This window comes from Ixodes scapularis, unplaced genomic scaffold, assembly GCF_016920785.2.
Source record: "Ixodes scapularis isolate PalLabHiFi unplaced genomic scaffold, ASM1692078v2 PGA_scaffold1__304_contigs__length_218370807, whole genome shotgun sequence".
In the NCBI taxonomy this organism is placed as follows: Eukaryota; Metazoa; Arthropoda; class Arachnida; order Ixodida; family Ixodidae; genus Ixodes; species Ixodes scapularis.
In genome coordinates this window covers 200101450-200122134 of record NW_024609846.1, presented here as the reverse complement: position 1 = coordinate 200122134, position 20685 = coordinate 200101450, and the positions used below count along the sequence as shown (strand labels likewise).

General features: G+C 43.8%; 1 protein-coding gene across 1 annotated transcript in view; it reads left to right on the top strand.

Moving 5' to 3' along the window:
- The first annotated feature begins 1360 nt into the window (after window positions 1–1360).
- Window positions 1361–20685, top strand: part of LOC8041410 (SEC14-like protein 2) — a 98067-nt gene continuing 78742 nt past the window's right edge. Inside the window, exon 1 of the mRNA XM_040498897.1 lies at window positions 1361–1814. Within this exon, the coding sequence (XP_040354831.1) occupies window positions 1761–1814 (54 nt within the window). The 5' untranslated portion in view covers window positions 1361–1760. The remainder of the gene's footprint in view (window positions 1815–20685) is intronic.

The following is a 20685-nucleotide window of genomic DNA, read 5'->3' as shown; positions in this document are numbered from 1 at the left end:
CGGGCTCTAATACCCCTGTTACACGGGCACGCTTAACCGCGGTTAACTCAGCTTTAACTGAAGTTACACGGCACCACATTTAGCACACTATACTCTCGGGCAGCTATTTCATTAGAAGTGAAGAGCGCGCGTGCACTGCTTCGATGGGTGCTCAAGATGCTCAAGCGCACGTTCGCCCATAGCTTTGACGGCATAGCCGCAGAATGTTGTCGGCAAGTATTGTGCGCTAACTGTGGCTTACTGTAACTGCAGTTACGTGTGCCCGTGTAACAAGGGTATAAGCGTCCCTGCCAACCACGCGGCTTCGTGCAGTGCAAGCCCTGTTCAGGCTCGCATGCCCGCGCTTGTAGCATCCGCTGCGTCTGGATGTGCAGTATGGAATTGCTGATACAACACGAGTGCTTGGGCTGAAGTAAACCTGTCGTTCCATTTCAACTCTTGTTTAATAATCCTTCATTCATAAAACTAAAACTCTAGCACTTTGAATTCTAAATTTAGGCTTTTTAAGCACATGTCTAGCGGGAAATTTATTTAAGAGTTTTTAATACTGTCGAACTGCACGGACTAGGTGGCGCAGTCCACCGCCCTTGATAAAGTGCAACTTAGAGCCACTAGATAAGCTGCGCTTGCAGTATCGGCATTTCGTTCCCCGACGTTCTTGTGGGCGCCGCCATTTTGGTGCTTATGCGGAACAGACGCAGCTGTCGATCATCACGATTCAGAAATGCGACTTCCTCAGCATAAGATTGGAAACTCATGTAATATTGCTTTTATCTGTTGCGAACTGTTCAAGCATTTATGGTGGACGGAAAAGCGTTTCCTGTGACTTTATATAAACCTTCAGATAACTGGTAACCGTGATTTTCAGCCACAATATAGGCGAGTGTCTTTACTCTGAAGCGTAACTTATTTAGTGGCACTAGGTAGTGGCACTAGCACTAGGGTAAGCAGAAACACATTGAGGTGTCTTAACAACAGGCCAACACGCATTATCCAAAGCCACGAGGTGTGGGCAAACGGGCCCCCACCATTTGTGGCCACAGTGCTTGCGCAGGAACCGCGTGAAATGAAGCTTCTGCGCAGCCGTGACGTCAGAACGGTGTGTTGGAGCAGTCGGGGCATAGCACCGACACCAAGCGGCGTCGGCCGCAGCCCCTCGGAGGGGGGGCGAGGGGGTAACTGTCCGACCCTCCCCCGATCGCAGCCGACAGAGCCGGCTCGTCCCACGGACGATAAAAAAGAAACCAAACGATACAAAAAATAACCAAAACACGGAGAAAGAGAGAAATGTGTTTCCTTTTTCCTCCTTTCCCTTTCCTCGTGCGAGGCCCCTCGACCATTAGGGCTTTGAATTTTGTGCGTTATTCTTCAGCTTCTTCGGGCGAGAGAAAGTCGCGCGAGCTGGTCGTCGAGCCGACATAATTCCATTTCCGCCGTCAGGACTGCAGACTGCAGCGCTGAATTCGCTCTCCTCTCTCTCTCTCTCTGCACGCAGCCGCTGGCTACCGAAGGAAGCTGCCCCAGGGACTTTCGAGGACTGTTCGGCGCACTACGGTTTCGCCCTTGTCCTTGCAAGCGCCAAGGATTACGTGCTGGAAACCGACTGTCCCGAGCAGTTTGGGGTTCGGCGAAGAGTTCATCTAGCGAGAGTTCGTGCTTCGCGCGCCAGATCCACGAGTGCCGATCGCGGTCGGCGTAGGAAGACGTCGCTCCTGGTTTCGATCTTGAGTTTCTAGCAGACGACATCCGGGTGCTTCAACATGAGCGGACACGTGGGAGACCTGAGTCCCAAACAGGAACAAGTCTTGCAACAGGTACGTTTTCTGTTGTTTTTTTCCTTTATTTTTTCTTCTCAATTTAAGCCATTTATAATTTGAACAAAATCCAACCCATACTCAACGCGGCGAAAATGTTCGCCCAGTGGATTTTCTGCTCTGCGTAACGATTAAGATATATTCTCATTGATCTCCCCCGTGAATATTTGTTTTCTGCGACAGAAAAGGTGGCAGGTAATCTTACAATTGTTGCGGAAGAAATTGATACAAACGTTGCATCGCTGATGCAAAGAACCTTGCATCTGAAGGCACTCGTGTCAGGTGCTCGAATAAACTACGACAGGTATAAAACTAAGTTGCCTACGTTTGTTCGAGCCTCAAGTATTGGAATCACCGTAGCTCATAAACTGATTGATCAGAACCGTGTGATAGACGAAGAACTGTTCACGTTAGAAAAGCCGTTCAAGTTCTGTCGGAAACAACGCCCACTAGCCGTGTTTAACCTGCTGAAGTAGGCGCTAAAACAAAATATCACGAAAAACTCTAGAAAGTGCATGATCAGAGCGTTAGGTGTGGCACAATGCTTTATTCTTTTGGCCTTTCGGGTTGTTATGACACAGTGGTTTTTATTCCATTCTCTGTTAACTGCGGCCCTCGCCATATGCCATGACTGTATGCCGATTAAGCTAAATTCGGCAAAAGGCCGTGAAAACTGCAGTAAGCCAATAAGAGCCTCAGAATATTGCACATCATGAAGCGTTGTCGCACTCATCGCCATGACTTTCTTATATATTAAGAAGGCAAGGTGAGCTAGTTGGTTGTAGATTCTTCGAGTAAAACGCCTAAAGACAAGGACAGACGAAAATAGATGCTAAGAGAACACGGCATCTTATTGATTCGTGGGGTACGTAGATTTCAGCGTCTCGGTGACTTCGTGTGCGTTTTGCTTAAGGATAACTCCGATCAGAAGTTGAACCAAAATAAATGTCTGATATCGATTTACGAAGACTACATACGAGCCCTGCCAAAATGTTTCACCAATGAAAAAGCGCTATCCACTCTAAAACCGATATTAAAAAGGATACCACAAGTTTCTCAGCGGGCATTCAGCGGGTTGGCTGTTTGTCAAACAACCTTTTGCCCCAATGCCATGTTCGTACCCAAGGAGGTTACTTGTTGGTACTACCACTTCGTTCGCCGTGTTTTTCTGCTGCGTTTTGAGCCATCGCAACGGACAATTTCTGCTTGTTGTGTTATGCTTTAGCGACCGTGGTTTGAAGTGCTCCTCGGCAATCGCGCGTGAAGATTATTGATTCGCTGCTCGGCCCAAGCGCCCCTAGCTGCCGTATGTAGCATTCACTGGCGGCCATAGTTTAGTCCGTTCTATAAGGAGTATCCACTGGGCGCCATATTCGTGGATGCTGTCTAGAGAGCATGCTCAGAACGAGCCCTCATTAATAGGCTGCTAAGACCGGCCATTTTAACGGTGTGGAATGCACGTTGCAAAAAAACCCTGGAAGCTAGCCATCAGCACGCGCTCTGCAGTCGCGCACACAGCTATGGCCGCCGGTGAATACTTCCTATACTCACCTCAAGCTTATGATTAGCCTCCACGGCGCTTCTGCAACGTGCATTGCACACCGCCGATATTCTAGTTGTTTTCAAAAGGTAAGGGAAAGCTCGTCGTGAGCCCGCCGTTGAGCCTGCGTTCATTGTAGCGAACTCGCTTTTCGGCCGGCGACTTTATGAATGTGTGTGAATATTTTTTACAAATATTTGATATCTACGAAGCGATGCAGTAAAACAGCCATAGCATCTTACCTGACTGATCGGAACTACTCTTGCGACTAGGCCAGAGGCCCTAAACTCGTCAATTACAAAGTTGGAGCAGAAAGTTCGCGGAGCGTGCCGATTGGACGCAGGCGGAGAAAGTGCGAAGTCATCGTCGTGATAGTGCAATCGGCGCGCTCCGTGAATTTCGTCCTCAACTTTGTGTTCTACGAGTTTAGAGCCCCAGAAGTATGTTTTGCGGTACCGCCGTAAGAAATTTCGGTCACACGATGGGCCATGGAACTTACCACAAAGGTTGCTAACACGAGGCATTGAAGAGAAGAAAAAAAAATTACACCTCGTAACTCAGAGGTGTCACTCAACAGTCGCAACCCTGAAATCGAGAAAATGTGCAGGAGTTATTCTTTTGGGCGATAAGATCTGGCTGTTTTCCTCCCAACGCTCACTCCTCTTCTTTAAATGGAGCGCGTGAAAGACCATCTCCCGGCATTAGCTCTTGACGCTGACTGCGTTACGACGACACTTCGTTTCCGGCTACTTTTTTTTTAACAAAAGAATATGTGCTAGTATAGGTAGTATTCACTGGCGGCCATAGCTGTGTGCGCGAATGCTGAGCGCGTGCTGATGGCGAGCTTCCAAAGTCCTTTTGGAGCGTGCATTTAGCACCATCAAGGTTGTCGGTCTGAACAGGCTATTAATGTGAGCTCGTTCTGAGCATGCACTCTAAACATCGCCCTCAAATATGGCGTCCAGTGAATACCTCCTATTGAAATGTCAGCTCCTTCTGAGCATGCGCTCTAAACAGCACCCAGAAATATGGCGTCTAGTGAATACTCCCTATAGGGAGTATTCACTGGACGCCATATTTGTGGGGCTGTTTAGAGCGCTTGCTCAAAACGGGCTCAGATCAATAGGCTGCTAAGACCGGCACTCTTGATCGTGCGGAATGCACGTTCCAAAAGAACCGTGGAAGCTCACCGTCAGCACGCGCTCAGCAGTCGCGCACACTGCTATGGCCGCCAGTGACTACCCCCTCTCGATTAACCGGGAGGACATTGAGAAACACCATTAGGTTCACGTGAACTGAAATTTTTTTTCTGCTTGTTTTGTTCAGGAAACCCGATAAACTTTGATAAAATGCTGCGTCTGTTGACACCTACACCATCGAGTGCCTACGGGCAAGGACCGTGTGTGTAAGCGCGCCAGGAAACGATAAACTATCTCGGGTTTATCTTTGTTGTGTCTGCCAAGTAGGTCGGAGTTCAGAGATAGGTCGCACTTTTTTGGCAGCCAATGTTAATTCACTCAACAAAGTATGAGCGATAAGCGCGCAAGAAATTGGAAGGAAAGAAGTGACAAGTGACTGCGAATATACGCCTCTGTGATATCTCTGGCCTCATGCAGGCTGAATCCTCAAAGTTCGAGTAAAAACATCCTTCGTCTATTTGAAATATAACGACTAGCAGTTATTAATGTTTTCGATAACGTGAGCGGGGAAGGAGCATAGTCCCTTTAGATTATGACATAAGGGGGTCTGCACTTGCCAGATTTAGGACGTAGCGGTTTTATTTTATTTATATATATAAAAATAGCGTCCGTGGTATCTTTAATTGTCACGTTGCTGCCAACAATAACCGGTCATAAATGTAATAAATCTCTGGTGTGTGAACCGTACGGCTAAAACACCAACCTACGAAGTTGAATCAAGCATGCGACTTTTTGACCTAAACAGTCGTTGTTGTCAAAAATGCCAAGGTATTGTTCGCCAACCCAATAATCTCCTATTTTAATCAGTTGGACACGCCCGAAGGTGAGGTAAAAGTTTCTAACAAGCTGTATTTAAAATTCAACAAGAAATGTTTGTCTGTCGTTGCATTGAATTCGGATAATGATACTGTTAGCATGATGCTGTCGACAGCATAGAGGACAGGGATGACAAACGATAGAATGATTTATGGAGGCTGAGCCGGCACGTGGGGCCTCGCCCGAGATGGTCGTGCGTTATTGTCCCGTTGGTATCTTCATCTTCACAGCAATACACTCGTTCTGAGTCATCCGTTGAAACCAACGAGGGAGTGTAATCAACTCATGGACAAATATTGAACAGAGTCATTTCGAATGCGCAACACGGCACACGTGCCAGAATGTGACTCCTTCAAAGCGTTCCTTGCAGAACTTCCCAAGGGTCAGTCACCCAGCGTCACAAGGAAATTCAGTCGTTGGAGATGTTTTTCTTCATACTGATAAGGATTCCAGATAGTGTGCCGATGCCACCGCGCTTGTGTGTGACGGCATTGTTTTGTGCAAAGAGCATGTTGTCAGGGGTGTCGACTCGTAATAGCGAGACTGTTCTAGACATCGGGAGGCTACGAACTGTCTTGACTTACCGCGGCTTGTATTTTGCTGACTTTCGTTCTTGCGATTTATGTTTTTGAAGCCATTGCTTTTAAAGGGGCGATACAACGATTTTCATCCTTTACGCACATACCACTTAGAAAGAATCCCTGACGTTAATGTCCTATAAAGCACGCGTTCGTTTTTCCCCCACTTGCAAAAAAAAAAAAAAATCGCAGAAAAAAATAAATAAAAAACGAGCGGCGTTCACCCTCTCAATTCGCTGCAAAACAAGCGGCTGCGTGATCTGGAGACGATTATATGCCGCCAATGTTTATCATAGTCACGCGCTGGGCTTGGCACAGCACAGGACACGCGATGATTTCCAGACGTTGTCATGGTTCGGCTATTGTCGTCATTCCAGCGAGTGTACTCGGGCCACTACCCAAATGCTTGACAAGCTACTGATTATCACGAGCCAAGTGCTCACGCAGTGTTGATCATGAGGGGGATATTGCGCGACACCCCAGCTGCTTCATGAAGTTTTGCGAAGGAGATGTTGAATAAAAACGCTCGCTTTTGTCTTCGATATTACACCGCAACGAGGGATTTTCTTGGCCAGTGGCATTCCGTGCGAGTATACTTGGGTCCAAAACTGCTTGGCAAAGCTTCTTGCTTTTCTGAAGAAATTCGACCACGTTCGAGTACTGGACAGTCTTATCTGACTACACCTCACTTCAATTTCCACTTTCTGGTAAACACGATCTGTGTAATAGTTTTCATGACATTTTTAAAAATTAGGGGCGTGCGAATGCCAGTTGGAGGTTAATAACATCGAATCACACAAAACCTTCGCAGTGGAAGAGAATGCCACGACATCCGATTTTCTTGGCAGTGGAGACTTTTAGCGACTCGTTACCGCGTATCGCAGTGCCTTTGAAGCGTGCTTTTTAAGAGCGCGCCCCGCGGTCGCGGCATCACCCGGGTGCGAGCTTAAACGCGCCATTCAAAGGCTCCGGTAGTGCGGTACGAGCAACGCGGTAACGGTTCGCTAAAAGTCCTTATTGTTAAAGCTGCGAATGACACTGCGCTATTTGATTCGAACCTGTGTACACGCGCGCATCTAAGACAAACTAGATACTACGAATGCTTAAGAATTATCGAAGCCATAATATAGAGGTTTAACCGTTCAAATAGTTAGCTCATCATGAATCTATTCATCTCATAAATGTTGCACTCCCTTACACCGCGTGGCGCCATCTCTTTAAGTTTTTTTTTTTGCGCACGTGCATATCGCATATCGTACTTGGACTTGACCCTAGGTCGGAAAACTCCGAACCTCGTCGAAGTCAATCCTCGTTAGATCGGCGATATCCTCGCTTCACCTTGAATCCCGCGCAGCCAGCTGATTCGCCTAATCAAACAACGTTGAAACGCATGTCACTGGGCCTTTCCTGTACATGTAGAGTTCAGCGATGAAAGAACACGCTCAGAAACGTGGCGAACACAATGTCGGTGAGCTGTTGACGCTGTTTAATTTCCTCCATCAACTTGTAGCGGTGGCTGCGTCGGGCTTAAAGGGAAACGAAGTATAAACGCAACACGGCGGCAAACAGCGAAAGGCCCTAAAAGCTGAAGTACAAGCTTCGGAAAAAAACTATAAGAAAAACAAATCGACACGTGGGATATCTCGGAAATGCGCACTTCAAGTTGCCCTTCCTCGCACTAGTAGTTATGCGCATGACATGATCTTGACATGACTGAGTGCACCGGCGGAAATCGAGGGGGAAAAAAGCCTAAAGAGGCTGACTTCACGCATGTTTATGATTGTAGCCATGTTTTATTTATTTCTTATGTTAAATTTTTTTACGGGGATGTTATGGGAGGTACGAGGAAAACCTTGTCGTTCGGGGAGTCGACTTCGAGCTTGCGGATAACGAGTTAATATTTTCCGGTCAACTTTTTTTTTTTTTGTACGCGAGTTACCGCGAGCTGCATCGAGAACGACTCTGTCAGACCGTCCGGTCGATTCTTGGAGCCTGTGTCTCTAGTCCATGAGGCTCACTGCACTGCGTTCCGGTCAATGCAGGCGTCTTTTTTTTTTTTTTTTTTTTAACGTACTGTATTTGTGAGACGACCCACCGAACAGAACGGACCTGCGCGTATCACATGCGATTTCGTCAGCGCTCTCATAAAATTCAGCTCAATAATTTTAATATAAACCTAATCGACAGCTTTCTTGAAAAATTATTCACGCAGTAGTTGTCAGCGTCATTTTGACAATGCATCCTTCAAAACTGTCCATAAATGTTTTTTTTTGTGTGTGTGTGTGACGTGTCAAGTTCACCGAGCTTTAGTTAAAAACTAAAAGGACATTTACTTTTTTTTTTTTGCATTATGAACAATTGAAGCTGCATCTCTTTCGAGTTTAAAGCTGCATTTCTTCTGTGTGGTGAGGTGCAAAGAAGCTTAACTACGGCATAAATTGCAAAGAATGTCGCTATGATTTGCGCACTACTCCTGGCGTCAGAGAGAGGGAGAGCAGTGAAATGCCTAAGGTGAAGTGCTGCCAGATGTTTAAATTCACATACTGACAAGTAAAATGGTAGAAACTGGAGAAAAATGTATATCAACTGAATTCTTCAATTTCCGGTGGAGGGTGATTTTTCTTTGACCTCTCTTGTTGCATAAAAAACTATGATTTCGTTTCTTACGTGTTTATACACCGAGCACACTAATCGCGCTTTCTATGGAAGCTCTTCAGCTTCCCTCAAAAACATAATCTTGGTTGCCAAACACGTAGCGCATATTTACGCGGTAGCTCTTCAGGCATGCTTGCAGAGGATTGCCCCTATGCAATTCCTGGTCATGAAAGTTTCCGCAGTGGTCTCGTTAAAATGAATGAGAGAGAAGGTAGATTCACTTGGCTTCACCACAGCACTTCTTATACTCAGTTTTTTCTTGATCCCGAGCGCTACGACTCAGTTGGGCCGATCAAGCTTGTCGGAAAGCGCTAGATCGCAGTATCTTTTGTGTTCCTAGGCGCGTATTACCGAAAGCTGATAGCATTAAACGCGAAGAACGCCTGTGACATGGCGTTTGTAGTCTGCGCGTTTGTTTCTAAATGCGACAATGGCCGCAAAGTGCGGCAGCTTTACTTCAGCAGACTACTGCAGGCTTTGCGAGTGATTATCGGATACATCGATGGAAACTTTTTCGGCGGCCTCATTGCTTCTCCGTGAAGATTGCTTCTCAATTTGGTATCAGTTACCGTCTCAGAAATTAAAACGAGAGAAATCTAACGAGGGGAGGGGCCAATGGTATCGTTCACCCGATCAAGAGGTCGTAAGAGGAATGTTTGCTTTGGGAGGTAACCTTTGAATTTCGATTGGCATTGAGTATTCGAGTAAAACCATGCCAAATATTCTCATCGGGAGTAGCCGTAATGAGAATCGGTTACTCCTTTTCTATTGGTACATTTTACGAGGCGATACTCGATGGAGAGACCTTTGCCGAGTGAGCACGCCGATTGAGCCTATCAAAGTTCCGGCTTCTGAATGAAGTAAAGCGAAGAACTTCGCCTCTTGACGCACTAGCATTCCGAAGACAAGGAGTCATGACGTAGTACGCAGCGTCGCTTAGCTGATGTGAGCGTCTCCACCGGCTCGTCTTGGGTGGTCGCGCAACGAGCGTGGCGCTACCACGCGATGGCGCCACATGTTCTTTTGTCAATTGGGACGGGAATTCACTAATGATGATGTCATACGCAGGCCCATGGGGGATTCCGTTAGGCGCCAAGCAACGCGTGCACAACAACGTTGTTACTCAAAACAAGTTGCTTCTCGTGTCACTACTTTTCTTCTGACAATACTGACTTTCATTATGACTCTACAGCGCGACTGGAACAAGGACCGACAGAGGAGAAAACACTGAACAAACGCTGAACTAGCAGCTGATTCTATCGAAAAGAATTTATTTTAAATAGATTTTCTTTTCAATAGAATCAGTTGCTAGTTCAGCGCTTGTCCAGTGTTTCCTTCTCTGTCTGTCCTTGTCCCAGTCGCGCTGTAAGTTATTATAAATTCTTACGAACTAGCCCAATCGTCCATTTTGCTAAATACTGATCTTAATGCTAACTGCATCGAGGTCTACCCACTATCCTTCTAATCAGAGCCAACCATAGCTCGGAAAAGTGAATAGGGGGCTAATTGGTTCATATATAGTCGTTAAAAAGTACTAACGCCGAAACACAGACAAGGACCAAGACGAGGTGAACAAACAAAGTAATAGCGCCTTGTGTTTGTTCACCTCGCCTTCATCCTTGTCTGTGTTTTAGTACTTTTCGTAGCTCGGCGTTCAGACGTCACCGCAACCCCTGCGCAACAAGCGGACGAAGTAGCGCTCCCTATAGGCGTGTGTTCAAACTCCATAGCATGCCGTGGCCCAGAGAACTGCCGGTACTTTGGCCGTCTTTACTTTTCCTGCCCGTAACAATTTGCAGGAAGCTTTCTTTTTTTTTCTGGACAAGTAGGGACATGCAATGAGTTCGTGCGAACTTGTGCGCATTCCCAGGAGAGCGTAAAAAAATAGGGACGCAAACCAACGAGAGGACATTAAGAAAACCGGAAGAGTAGAGGGATGCAAAAAGCGAAAGTCTGCAGTCTATTATGTTTATGTTATTTATTTATTTATTTCAGTACCTCCAGGGCCCGAGGGCATTACAGGGGAGAGGGGCAAGTAACAAAACATGATCCAAAAAAAGAGAACAACTACAAAAAGTTAACGAGACAAAAAGGAGTCAGGGTGCCATGCTGACAAAAATGGCCGGGTAATGCATCTCTAAAAGAACCAATTGATGACATGGACACTAAAGATGCCGGAAGGTGGTTCCACTGAGATGACGACCTGGGAATAAAAGAGTCTAGGTAGGCGGAGGTGCGACACTGCGGAATTCCAACTTTATTGTTTATTGTTTATTGAAATAACCCCACAGCGCCCGTGAGGGCATTATAGCGGGGGAGGGGCAAATACAAAATGAACATGACACCAAAGAACACTTAAATTGCCTAAACAGTCAAAACTCAAAATGTGACTTACCAGGAGAAATCAACATGAAAATAAAGACAAACGTAAACCCAAACCAGCGTAAAACTAGACACTGCACTCGTGAATATATACAGAAAAAGCTGAAGTTTGTAGAAATAACAGGTTTTAAGAATCTGACAATGCCTGATAAAATTGATAGCTTACGCTTGTTGAGACGATCTCTTCAGGTAAATTGTTCCAGTTGAGTATTGTACAAGGAAAAAATGAGTATTTGTAAATGTCTGTTCTGCTGGAAAAAGGCCTAATTTTTCTGCTATGATCCAGGCGCCGAGAGATAAAGTGAGGTGGAAGTAAATAACGCATTTTGTCAATTCCACATTGATCGTAATATATGCTGTGAAGGAGTTTCAGGCGGAAGCATTTACGACGATTCAGTAGAGGCTGCCAGTTAAGATCGCGTTTCATGGCAGTTACACTTTGACCACGCGAGTATGCATTAAGGACAAATCTGGCGGCTCTGTTTTGTATCAGTTCTATACTATTTATCAGGTACTGCTGGTGGGGATCCCAAACTTCTGAAGCGTATACTGATGATCCTGGTGAAAGGAGATGTGCGGGGGAGGGAGAATAAAAACTTTGGAGTGGGCTAGTTGGTTCATTGTAATCTCGAAAACTAAACAGCGCAAAAAAAAAAAAAAAATACCGCACAAAGAAAAGACACAAACAACATGGACTGGCGCTAACTTCCAACTGGTTTTATTCAGGCAAACCTCGTTCATACCTCGCACATCGACTGACTGGAACCACCTTCCCGCTTCTATTGCAGATATTAATGATATTTCACTCTTTAAGCAATCACTTATTAACAGCACCCTTGGTTGATTAATTACGTTTATTTATTGTTTGCTCACTCCCCTCTAAAATGTACTCTGTACCTTGAGGGTAAATAAATAAATAAATAAATAAATAAATAAATCACATGCCTGAACACTCTTTCACATCATGCCAACCCCATGCGATAAAAGCAACTCATAAACAAAAACAAAAGATGACAATGATTTAAATATTCGTGTGAGTGCAAGGTGACTACACAGAACCATCTAGAAAAGAAACTTCCTTGTCATACAGTGAAATCGAAGGCATGCTGACGCAGTTGTCACCTGAGGTCTCTATAAAATGCGCTTCAACTATTTCTCTCTCAGCCTTGTTATTTGATCTTTTAATAATTTGTGTTAATTCTAGTAGGGGATCACACCCGCACCGCATGCAGTGTACCGCAAGGTGTCGCCCCGCTTTGTTAAAAAGAGCTAGATAATGTTCACGCGCCCTTTCGTTAAAACAAACAAGTCTTTAATTGTTCTAAAAATAGGATAAGTTTTTGGAAAAATAAGTTTTTTTTCTTTTTTTTTTGTTAAAATATCGATAGAGTAGTCAATTTTATGAGAAAGCGACATAGGAGATTCGTTACGGTGCAGAGAAAGGAGGGGCAAAGATAAGCTAGATTTCATGGACGACACACTGGCTGAACGATGTACTCACAAAAGATAAACCGCGCGCCACGGTTTTGAATTGTTTAAATGTTACATACATTATGTTTACATGACGCAAAAAGCGACAATATGCAGTTTATATTATGTGGGTCAAGGAGTTCACCGTAGAGGCAAATTTCCGGTCTAGGGATCTTGAGGAAGCGCGTTTGAATCCCGGCCCGGGTGCCCGCAATCTGACGCAGGCATATATGACGGAGAAGTCGCCACTTTATCGAGATATCGGTTGCACATTAGAAGATCCCCAGGCGGTCGATATTAAGGTTCAGTCCTCCGTGGGGCGTGCCAGGTACATCTTATTGGCTTGGCATGTAAAACCTCCAAGTTTGACTTTGATTTGACTCCACCGCAGGAAAAGAGGAGGGGCGACATTGCTTACAGAAGCGTCAGTGAATAGCGAGGATGTTTCAGCGAAGTCTTTCATAAATTCCTGCCTACAGCGCTTTACGATAGTCCTATTGGACTTTCATAAAGTCCAATAGGACTTTGTTTCTCAACCACCCTATCAGTAGGGCTTTGGAGGGCCGCTCTTAACTTGCTGCCTTAGAGGATAGGCTGTTGAGTTCTGTTTCAGCGAGATTTGGATGGTTGGTCGAGTCAGACGGAAATGCGAGCACCCCTCCAAAGCCTCTTCGATGATAAGAATAATAATCTCTCAAGAGACGTCCACCATCTTCTGAATGCGAGTATGTATTTCTGACTCGCCCTGGGCCATAGGACAAAGCGAATCATTTTTACCCCATTGGCACGCTCCTCCTAGTATTCCATGGCTATGTTCGCGCAATGGCACACACGTGTGAAGAGTTAGAAAATAGCACTGAAATCTTAATTATTTCTCGAAACGTTTCTTTTGAAATTCGCGTTTAATTGGTATTTTGAATGAACTTCAGCATCGCGATCGATGTTGTTCGAAAGTGCTTAAATGAGCCCGTCTGCTGACTTGAAACACCAATGTAGTATAAAAGAGTACAGACCTTTTCTTATATAACCGGCTATCCGGCTATTCGAATTATCGCATTCTTAGAATCTGAAAACCGGATAACAGCATGTTCGAATCATCGGCTATGTTACTCTTCTATTCGGTTATCTAAATATCCGGACATTAGAATATTTGTGCATATATTATCCTGCACCGCATTATTGATAGTTCGACCGACATACATGTTTGCCCTGCTGCCATTGACCGAGGATTTCACCCATGTCGCTTGCACGTTTTGAAAATTAAGGGTGATATTCAAAGGTCATTCCCATCCAGATATTCAGGAATTCACTCTTGGTCTCTCGTGTTATGTGTGCGTGTGAGAAAGAAAGAGAGACAGAGGCAGAGAGAAAGAAAGAGTGCCGACGTTTTCGGTTTCTGGTTGGATTTCTGTCAAGGAGTTTTTCTCTACCGAGAGTTGTCATTAAATAAACAAAATATATGTATTTCTTCCGGACATCGGGCACTACTTTGGTGACAACTTCTCACCTAAATATTGTTGACAGTTATGCCCCGAATATGCTTGTTTCAAAAGCTCTTCTTCTGCAGAAGGGTGGGAAGCTCGGCGAGTTGGAATGATGTCATAGTGAACAGTACAGCGCACAAAATCACAGAGAAAAGAAAATCCATAATGCACCTACAGGTATTTTGTTTCTCCATATAGAGGGGAAAATCCGTAATTTTCCGCGAGAAGCCGGATTTTTTTACTGCGGTTCTTCAGGTAAAAACGAGTATAGCGAGATTCAGGCCAGTCAGAACTAAATGACAAGCATCAGCTGTTCTTACCGCCTTGTGGTTGAACACAACACGTTAGAAAACGCGAAGCTGTCAGCATTGTTGAAACATAACCTTGAGAAAGAACATACTGTGCTAGTATGCTGATATGAAGCAGGGATGACAACATTTGAGTCTCTGGAATCCCAAAAGTTAGTTCCAGGAACAATTCGTTTGATGGATATAAATGTGTAACTAGACAATGTTTAATTATAACTTGAGCAGACTCTTTTTAAAGGGGTGAGAGTTAGACGAGTGCTGGGGCCTTCACCTTGTATTTTTGGGGCCCCATGAACGTCTGATGATGGAATAATATCCATGGTCATCTGATTAATTTACTACAGTATGTTAATTAACTTCTTGAACATTGGTTTCAGGGTTCATGCTGCAGTTCCAGTATTGGCGGTTATTACTTACTGGAGGGACCAATTTAAATAATTTTCAAAATTGTAATAATTTGTTTCTTCAAATAATACCTTTTTAGAGAATAGCGCCAAGCCAAAATCACAGTTTGGGTTGGCGCATGTCTTCGACCCTGTTTGTTTGCATGCGTAAAGCTTTTGCATACAATATTCTAGAACTCGCTATTAATCTATAAATTTTCGCGTTTGTCCGCCAGATTTAAACAATGTGCTCTAAAGTGTGCCCTACTCAGAATGGTGGTTACAATGACGATCACAATTAGGATTGAAAACATTACGTTACTCCTCTCAGCGCCATTGGAGGCGTTAAGGGGAGGCTCCATGACTACGACTCGATTCACTCCGTCGGAATGTCCACTAAACAGGCTTTTAGAGCTCCTCTGAATACAGTTTGCCCCCTAAATTCCGTTTTGTTTGTGTTTTTTTCGTGTGCGTGTGTGCGTGGAGGGGGGGGGGGGGCATTGCAAGATGGCTGCACGACGACAAAGCAGAACACAGAAGACGCTAATCTAACACTGCAGCTGCTCTAGCGCATAGTTATTATAATGTGCGCTATACGTTCAACTGGCGCTAGTGTCTATGCGACTTCCGTGACAAACATTGTGTGTCACAGAAGTGGCTGCTCCTGTGCAGTCTTATGGGAATACACGCGTGCATGTTGTCTCTTCGCCGGAAAATGACACGGAACACTTTGGTTATTTGGGTCGTACAAAATAGTATTTACCTTCATTACCCTAGTAAAAATGTAATTGCTTTAGTTAGCGCATATTTCTTCATCAGTGAACGATGTTTAACTTCACTACATTTCAGTCCCAAACATGTGTTCTGCAGCAGGTGTGTAAAAACAAACGACGATTCAAAGAAAAATAACAATACAAAGGAACTTTGTGTATTCAAGGTGCGCCAGCATTCCGGTGTGCGTTTTTATGAGGGAATAAAAACATTGAAAACGTAAAAAATAAAGTACGTGGGCTATGAGAGGTGTCTCTTTATGTTGTTTTTTCTGCCGGGCAGCTTTTTTAGGGCACTTGTTCTCAAAGATGTCGAGCGTGCGGGTAATATTGTGGAATATTTTACTTCCCACCACGTTGGAAGTAAAATATGGTGTCCCCCAAGGTTCTATCCTAGGCCCCTTGTTGTTCCTCCTTTACATAAACGACATTACTGCTATTCCTAGATCTCCAGAACTGATTATATACGCAGATGATACGAACGCATTTTTCGCCTCTGCCTCCAAAGCATCCCTAGAGTCAATGGCAAATAGCTATCTCGCTGAATTAGCAGTGTGGCTCAATAAAAATAAACTACAACTAAATTCTAAGAAAACCAAGTATATAATTTTTGCTCCAATAAACAAACATGATAATACTCCAATAACTCTGTATTTCGAAAACACGATTATAGAGCAAGTCCCCGAACAAAAACTTTTAGGCGTTTGGTTTAACCAGGAGCTTAGCTGGAATGCACATGTAAATAAGTTGACTGCTGAGCTTTCTCAGGCAGTTGGATGTTTGTATAAAATAAGAAACCTGATCCCTACATGGTTAAAAAAACAAATTTATTACTCTCTTTTTTACTCAAAGTTATGCTACTGTATTTTAGTATGGGGCACCACCACGCTCACAAACTACAATAAGATTCTTAAATTACAGAAGAAAATTTTGCGGTTATTTGAACGTTACACGGGAAATATGCAAGACCTTCCAACTGAGCCACTTTTTAAAAAACATGGTATACTCAAGGCTAACCAAATTTATGATTTCAAGTTAATGCAACGTATTAAAACTGAGAAACTTTATGATAAAAATACAAGTGATGTAGAGCACAGATACACCTTTCGGCACTCTTTAAGACGACCCCCACAGATTCGAACAAATTACGGAAAGCAAACTAAAGATTATCAGGTGACCAAATTATTAAATTCAATTGGGACCTTCGTGGATTTTAATAACTCCTTTTCTAAATTTAAAAAAGAGCTGAGGACACTCTTGGTGGGCAGTGACACTGTTTTATAGCCATTTTTATACATGTACAATTTGATGGTTCTTATTTTTTGAACTTGTGAAAAAGTTTCTTTCACAATCTATATTACTAGTTGCGATCCTCATGATGATGTATTATAAAGCTATGACATTATTTGAATTGCTGATTGTTCTACAACTGCATGAGTGTTTACTATACAGTGTACCGTATGTACGAACTGCAAAGGGGACAGAGACCTTCGTCAGGCATTTTCTGCCTTTAGTCTCTGTTCCCCTTTCGGTTGATCCGAAAGAAATAAAGACTTCAATAAAAAAAAAATAGAACAAGCATCTTCGCACAGAGCAAAAAAAAAATAAATAAAACAGTACTTAAGTACTTAATATCGAAATATACTACATCGCCTTCAATTTATTTTGATCGTACATCCACGAGTAGTTACTGAACCAGTGGTACTGTGTAGTTCTTGCCGTCTCCCCTGATTTCCAGATGTCCTTCCGTCGTTTAGCTCGTATATCGCCCATGCTGAAAAGCGCCGACGTCGTGTTCGCGCTAGCAGTGTCCGACGGTGCACAAAAATACATGTACGAAGCCATCTTAGGACCGTTTTCAGTTCAATTAATTTGATAGAAAAACGCCGTGACTGACGAATTATTTCATGTGCCTTACTGAGAAATGTTCCAAGCTAGTACGTACGTACGAATTATTCGGGATATTTGCTCCTATGATCAAGCACAGGGAGAAAATGCACTCACTCTCTACCATAGAAAAGCATTACCGGAAGTGAATTTTTGGCTGGTTGCTGTCTGCTTCAGTTTGCGTCGGCACACGCGCCCCAGTAGAAGAACCTCTAGCGTACATTATAGTAACTCTATGCTCTAGCGTCAGCTTGTGTCGTTGTTGGCTTTTTATAACGCCATGAAATTGGGACTGAAGCGAATGCAACTTCTTATAAGTACACCGGAATGCAATTGACTGTGTTGCTGTCAATAAAGCGTTGTGAGATTTGTTTTGCTTAGTCGTCGCTTTGGAAGAAACGTAAGCAGATTCGGATCGTGAACTTTTGTACATGCAGCAGTACGTACCGTATCGGAATGCAGGAACTGCGCTGCTTTCTTTAGCTAAGCGACTATGGAATCGTTTAGTGAAACTGCCTCAGTAACAAAGAACAAATTCAATGTACGGTGCAAACAAGAACCGCTGCGATGTCAAGGCTCTGCTTGCCATAAGCGCATATCACAAGAATGACATTGAAAGAACAAAACAGACATCTGCTGGACGCCAGGAGGGAAAGTAACAAATAGCGTTTACAAAGCTGTGTACGTATTTACGCGTAACAACTCCAACAATTTATCGCATTTCCCAAGACTACCAACACATTCCCACTTCATCGCAAGAACGCACGACAATATAAATCGTATTTCGTTGCTTCTGCGATGATACGTCCGTCGGTTTATCAGATACCTTTGCCACATGAACCAACAGTAGCAAAATGGCTACCAATTCAAGCGCGAGCTGCCCGCGATCGTCGTCTGCTGTCGGGGGGACCAGGCGAAACAGCGTCACCTCTCCGGACGTAGAACTTTCTGACTCCACGAGCCTCAAGTCCGAGGACGGAGCTCCAGGGTGTTACTCGAATCACGAGCACCGGAAGGTCGCATGGCGCGTTTAGGGGAAGGAGTGACTCGAGTCTTGACTCCAAGTCTCTATGCAAGACCCTTTAGTGCAGGCTTGCGGCGCACGTTTTGTGGGTTATCTTTATATCGGGCACACAAACGTGACAATTCGTCAAATATTCGAGGAATTGGAGTGCGCTGGATAGTTAGTGGTAAAAGGAAAGCGACATAGAGGACCAAGCCAGGAAAAACATGTCTTGTTTTTCCTGTCTTGCTCTGTACTGTTTTGTCCTGTCTTCGTTCTTTAAGTCGTGTTTGTTTTATCATTGATCGATTAATATCTATAAAACACTCTTACCCTTCTGCATTTTTTTTTTAATTTTAATTTGCCTGGCCTTTAATAGTAATTGCCGCCAAAACTGCAATTACAACATAACCTCTAAAACCTATAATTAGAAGGTTATTTAGCACGTTCTAGTTAATTAGCCGTCTTATCATGCAGAGTATATCTTCATCCAGTATTTTCCGTGCTTGACAGATACATAGCGAAGAGGGGTTTCGTTTTACATTTACCCTCTTCAACAAAAACAAATTGTTCGAAATAAAATTAAACACTATATATAGTTTATTACAGGTTAGGAATTCAGTGGCGCAAATTTGAAAGCTTAGTCCAGAAGTATTATTCGCCCACTTCACTTCCCCTTGCTGTCGAGAAATGAGCACATGACCAAATCTCGATCGCTGCTATACGAACATCCCCTCACTCGAGTTTCTAATCTAGCAAAAGACAGTACACGTTGATGACTTTGTTTTATTTTTATTTTTTTGCGAAGTGGGACCGGGCAGTTGTACCCGATGTAATATGAAACTGATCGGGCGAAGAAGGGACCTGGCAAGGACGCCACGTTTCTCAGTTTAACAACTACTACCTTCAGGCACTATTTCAGTAGACAGCCTTTATGTATTCACTCTATCACAAGCAGACGTAGTAAAGTGAAGCAGCTTGATGGTGGCGACGTTACACGAGCAAATAATGCACAGCGGACCACGTTAAAGGTGTCGACTTTAGCATTTTCGCATCGTTTCAAAGCAACCACCCCGAAGATGTCGTAACATTTTGCGTTATATCGTGACAGTTTTCCGATGTAACTTGAGGTGTGTGTGGGGGGGGGGGGGGGGGGGGCTATAAAAAAACGAACGAAAATAAACTAACAGTATCGAGCTGATCAAGTCAAGTACGGCGGCCGTTCTAAGCCTAACCGCTTCAGCAAACGTTCTTATTGAAAACTTCATTGGGGATACCAACGCTGTATCACACGTCGTTGCCCAGAAACGACAGGAAACAAACGTAAATATTTTCACGACTTTTCCACGCGAACCCGAGTAGTTAAATGCTAATCAGGCGTCAGCTTGAACTTACAGAAATGGACGTAGAAAGGAGAGGACAATATATATGCTGACTAACAACTTTGCTTTAGTACTCCTCCTCTTCGCACGTGCATCGTCTTTTTAGAAGCTCCACATATATACATAAATTAAATATTAGTTTTAAATAATACTTACACTAGAAAAGTATTACATTTACAGTCACCCGCTCTTCCTACGAGTTATCTGGGCGTGGCACACAGCAAATACTGTTTGTCATTGGTGTGAGTAGTGAAGGACGAATTGCTAACATATTCTTTCCTGTGTTCTTCGATGGCCAGTGCCTCGAGCATCTCACGTACAACCGGACTCTTGTTTGTTTGCCAGGATGGTAATGTTGTTGAATGCTGGACTGCATTTGCCAGTTTTACAATTAAGTACCGTGCTAAAGTACGAATAAACTTGCCGCGTGAGGGCGGGGTTACAAGCAATCTTGTTGCTAGGCTTACCCTGTCTTGTAGAAAGAAGTTCGCTTTTAAGGTCGTTACACAAAGAAAACATGTGAAAGGATTTGGTTAGTGGAGTAGTATTAATTAGTTTGAGCTTCATACAATTAAATTCTGACCCTGTCAACAACCGAAGTAACATCTCATATAATATGCTTCTTTAGATTGGAACCTGGCCTTTTTGTTTTTGACTGACACAACTGCCACATTATCTGACAGTCAGACCATTTAATTATAATAAACGTAAGATGATGGTTCCACCGAATTCCAACCAGAAAAAAAAGCTATGGAAATGCTTGAACCAGTAATTAAGCTAACCCACAATTAAAAATGGCGGTTGTTCGCGGCAATTGTACATAGTTGATCATCCTAGAACCTGGTAAGAGTTTCACAAATTGTATTGACGCACAATTGAATAAACGAGTAACGTCCAAACGTTCAAATTCTGGTTTTCTTGTTTGTCTTGTATCTTTCTCTTCTATTTTTATTTACAATTGCCGGTCTTTTTGCTGCGTAAAACCCCATCCCCCAGGCGATTCCCCTTTTCTGG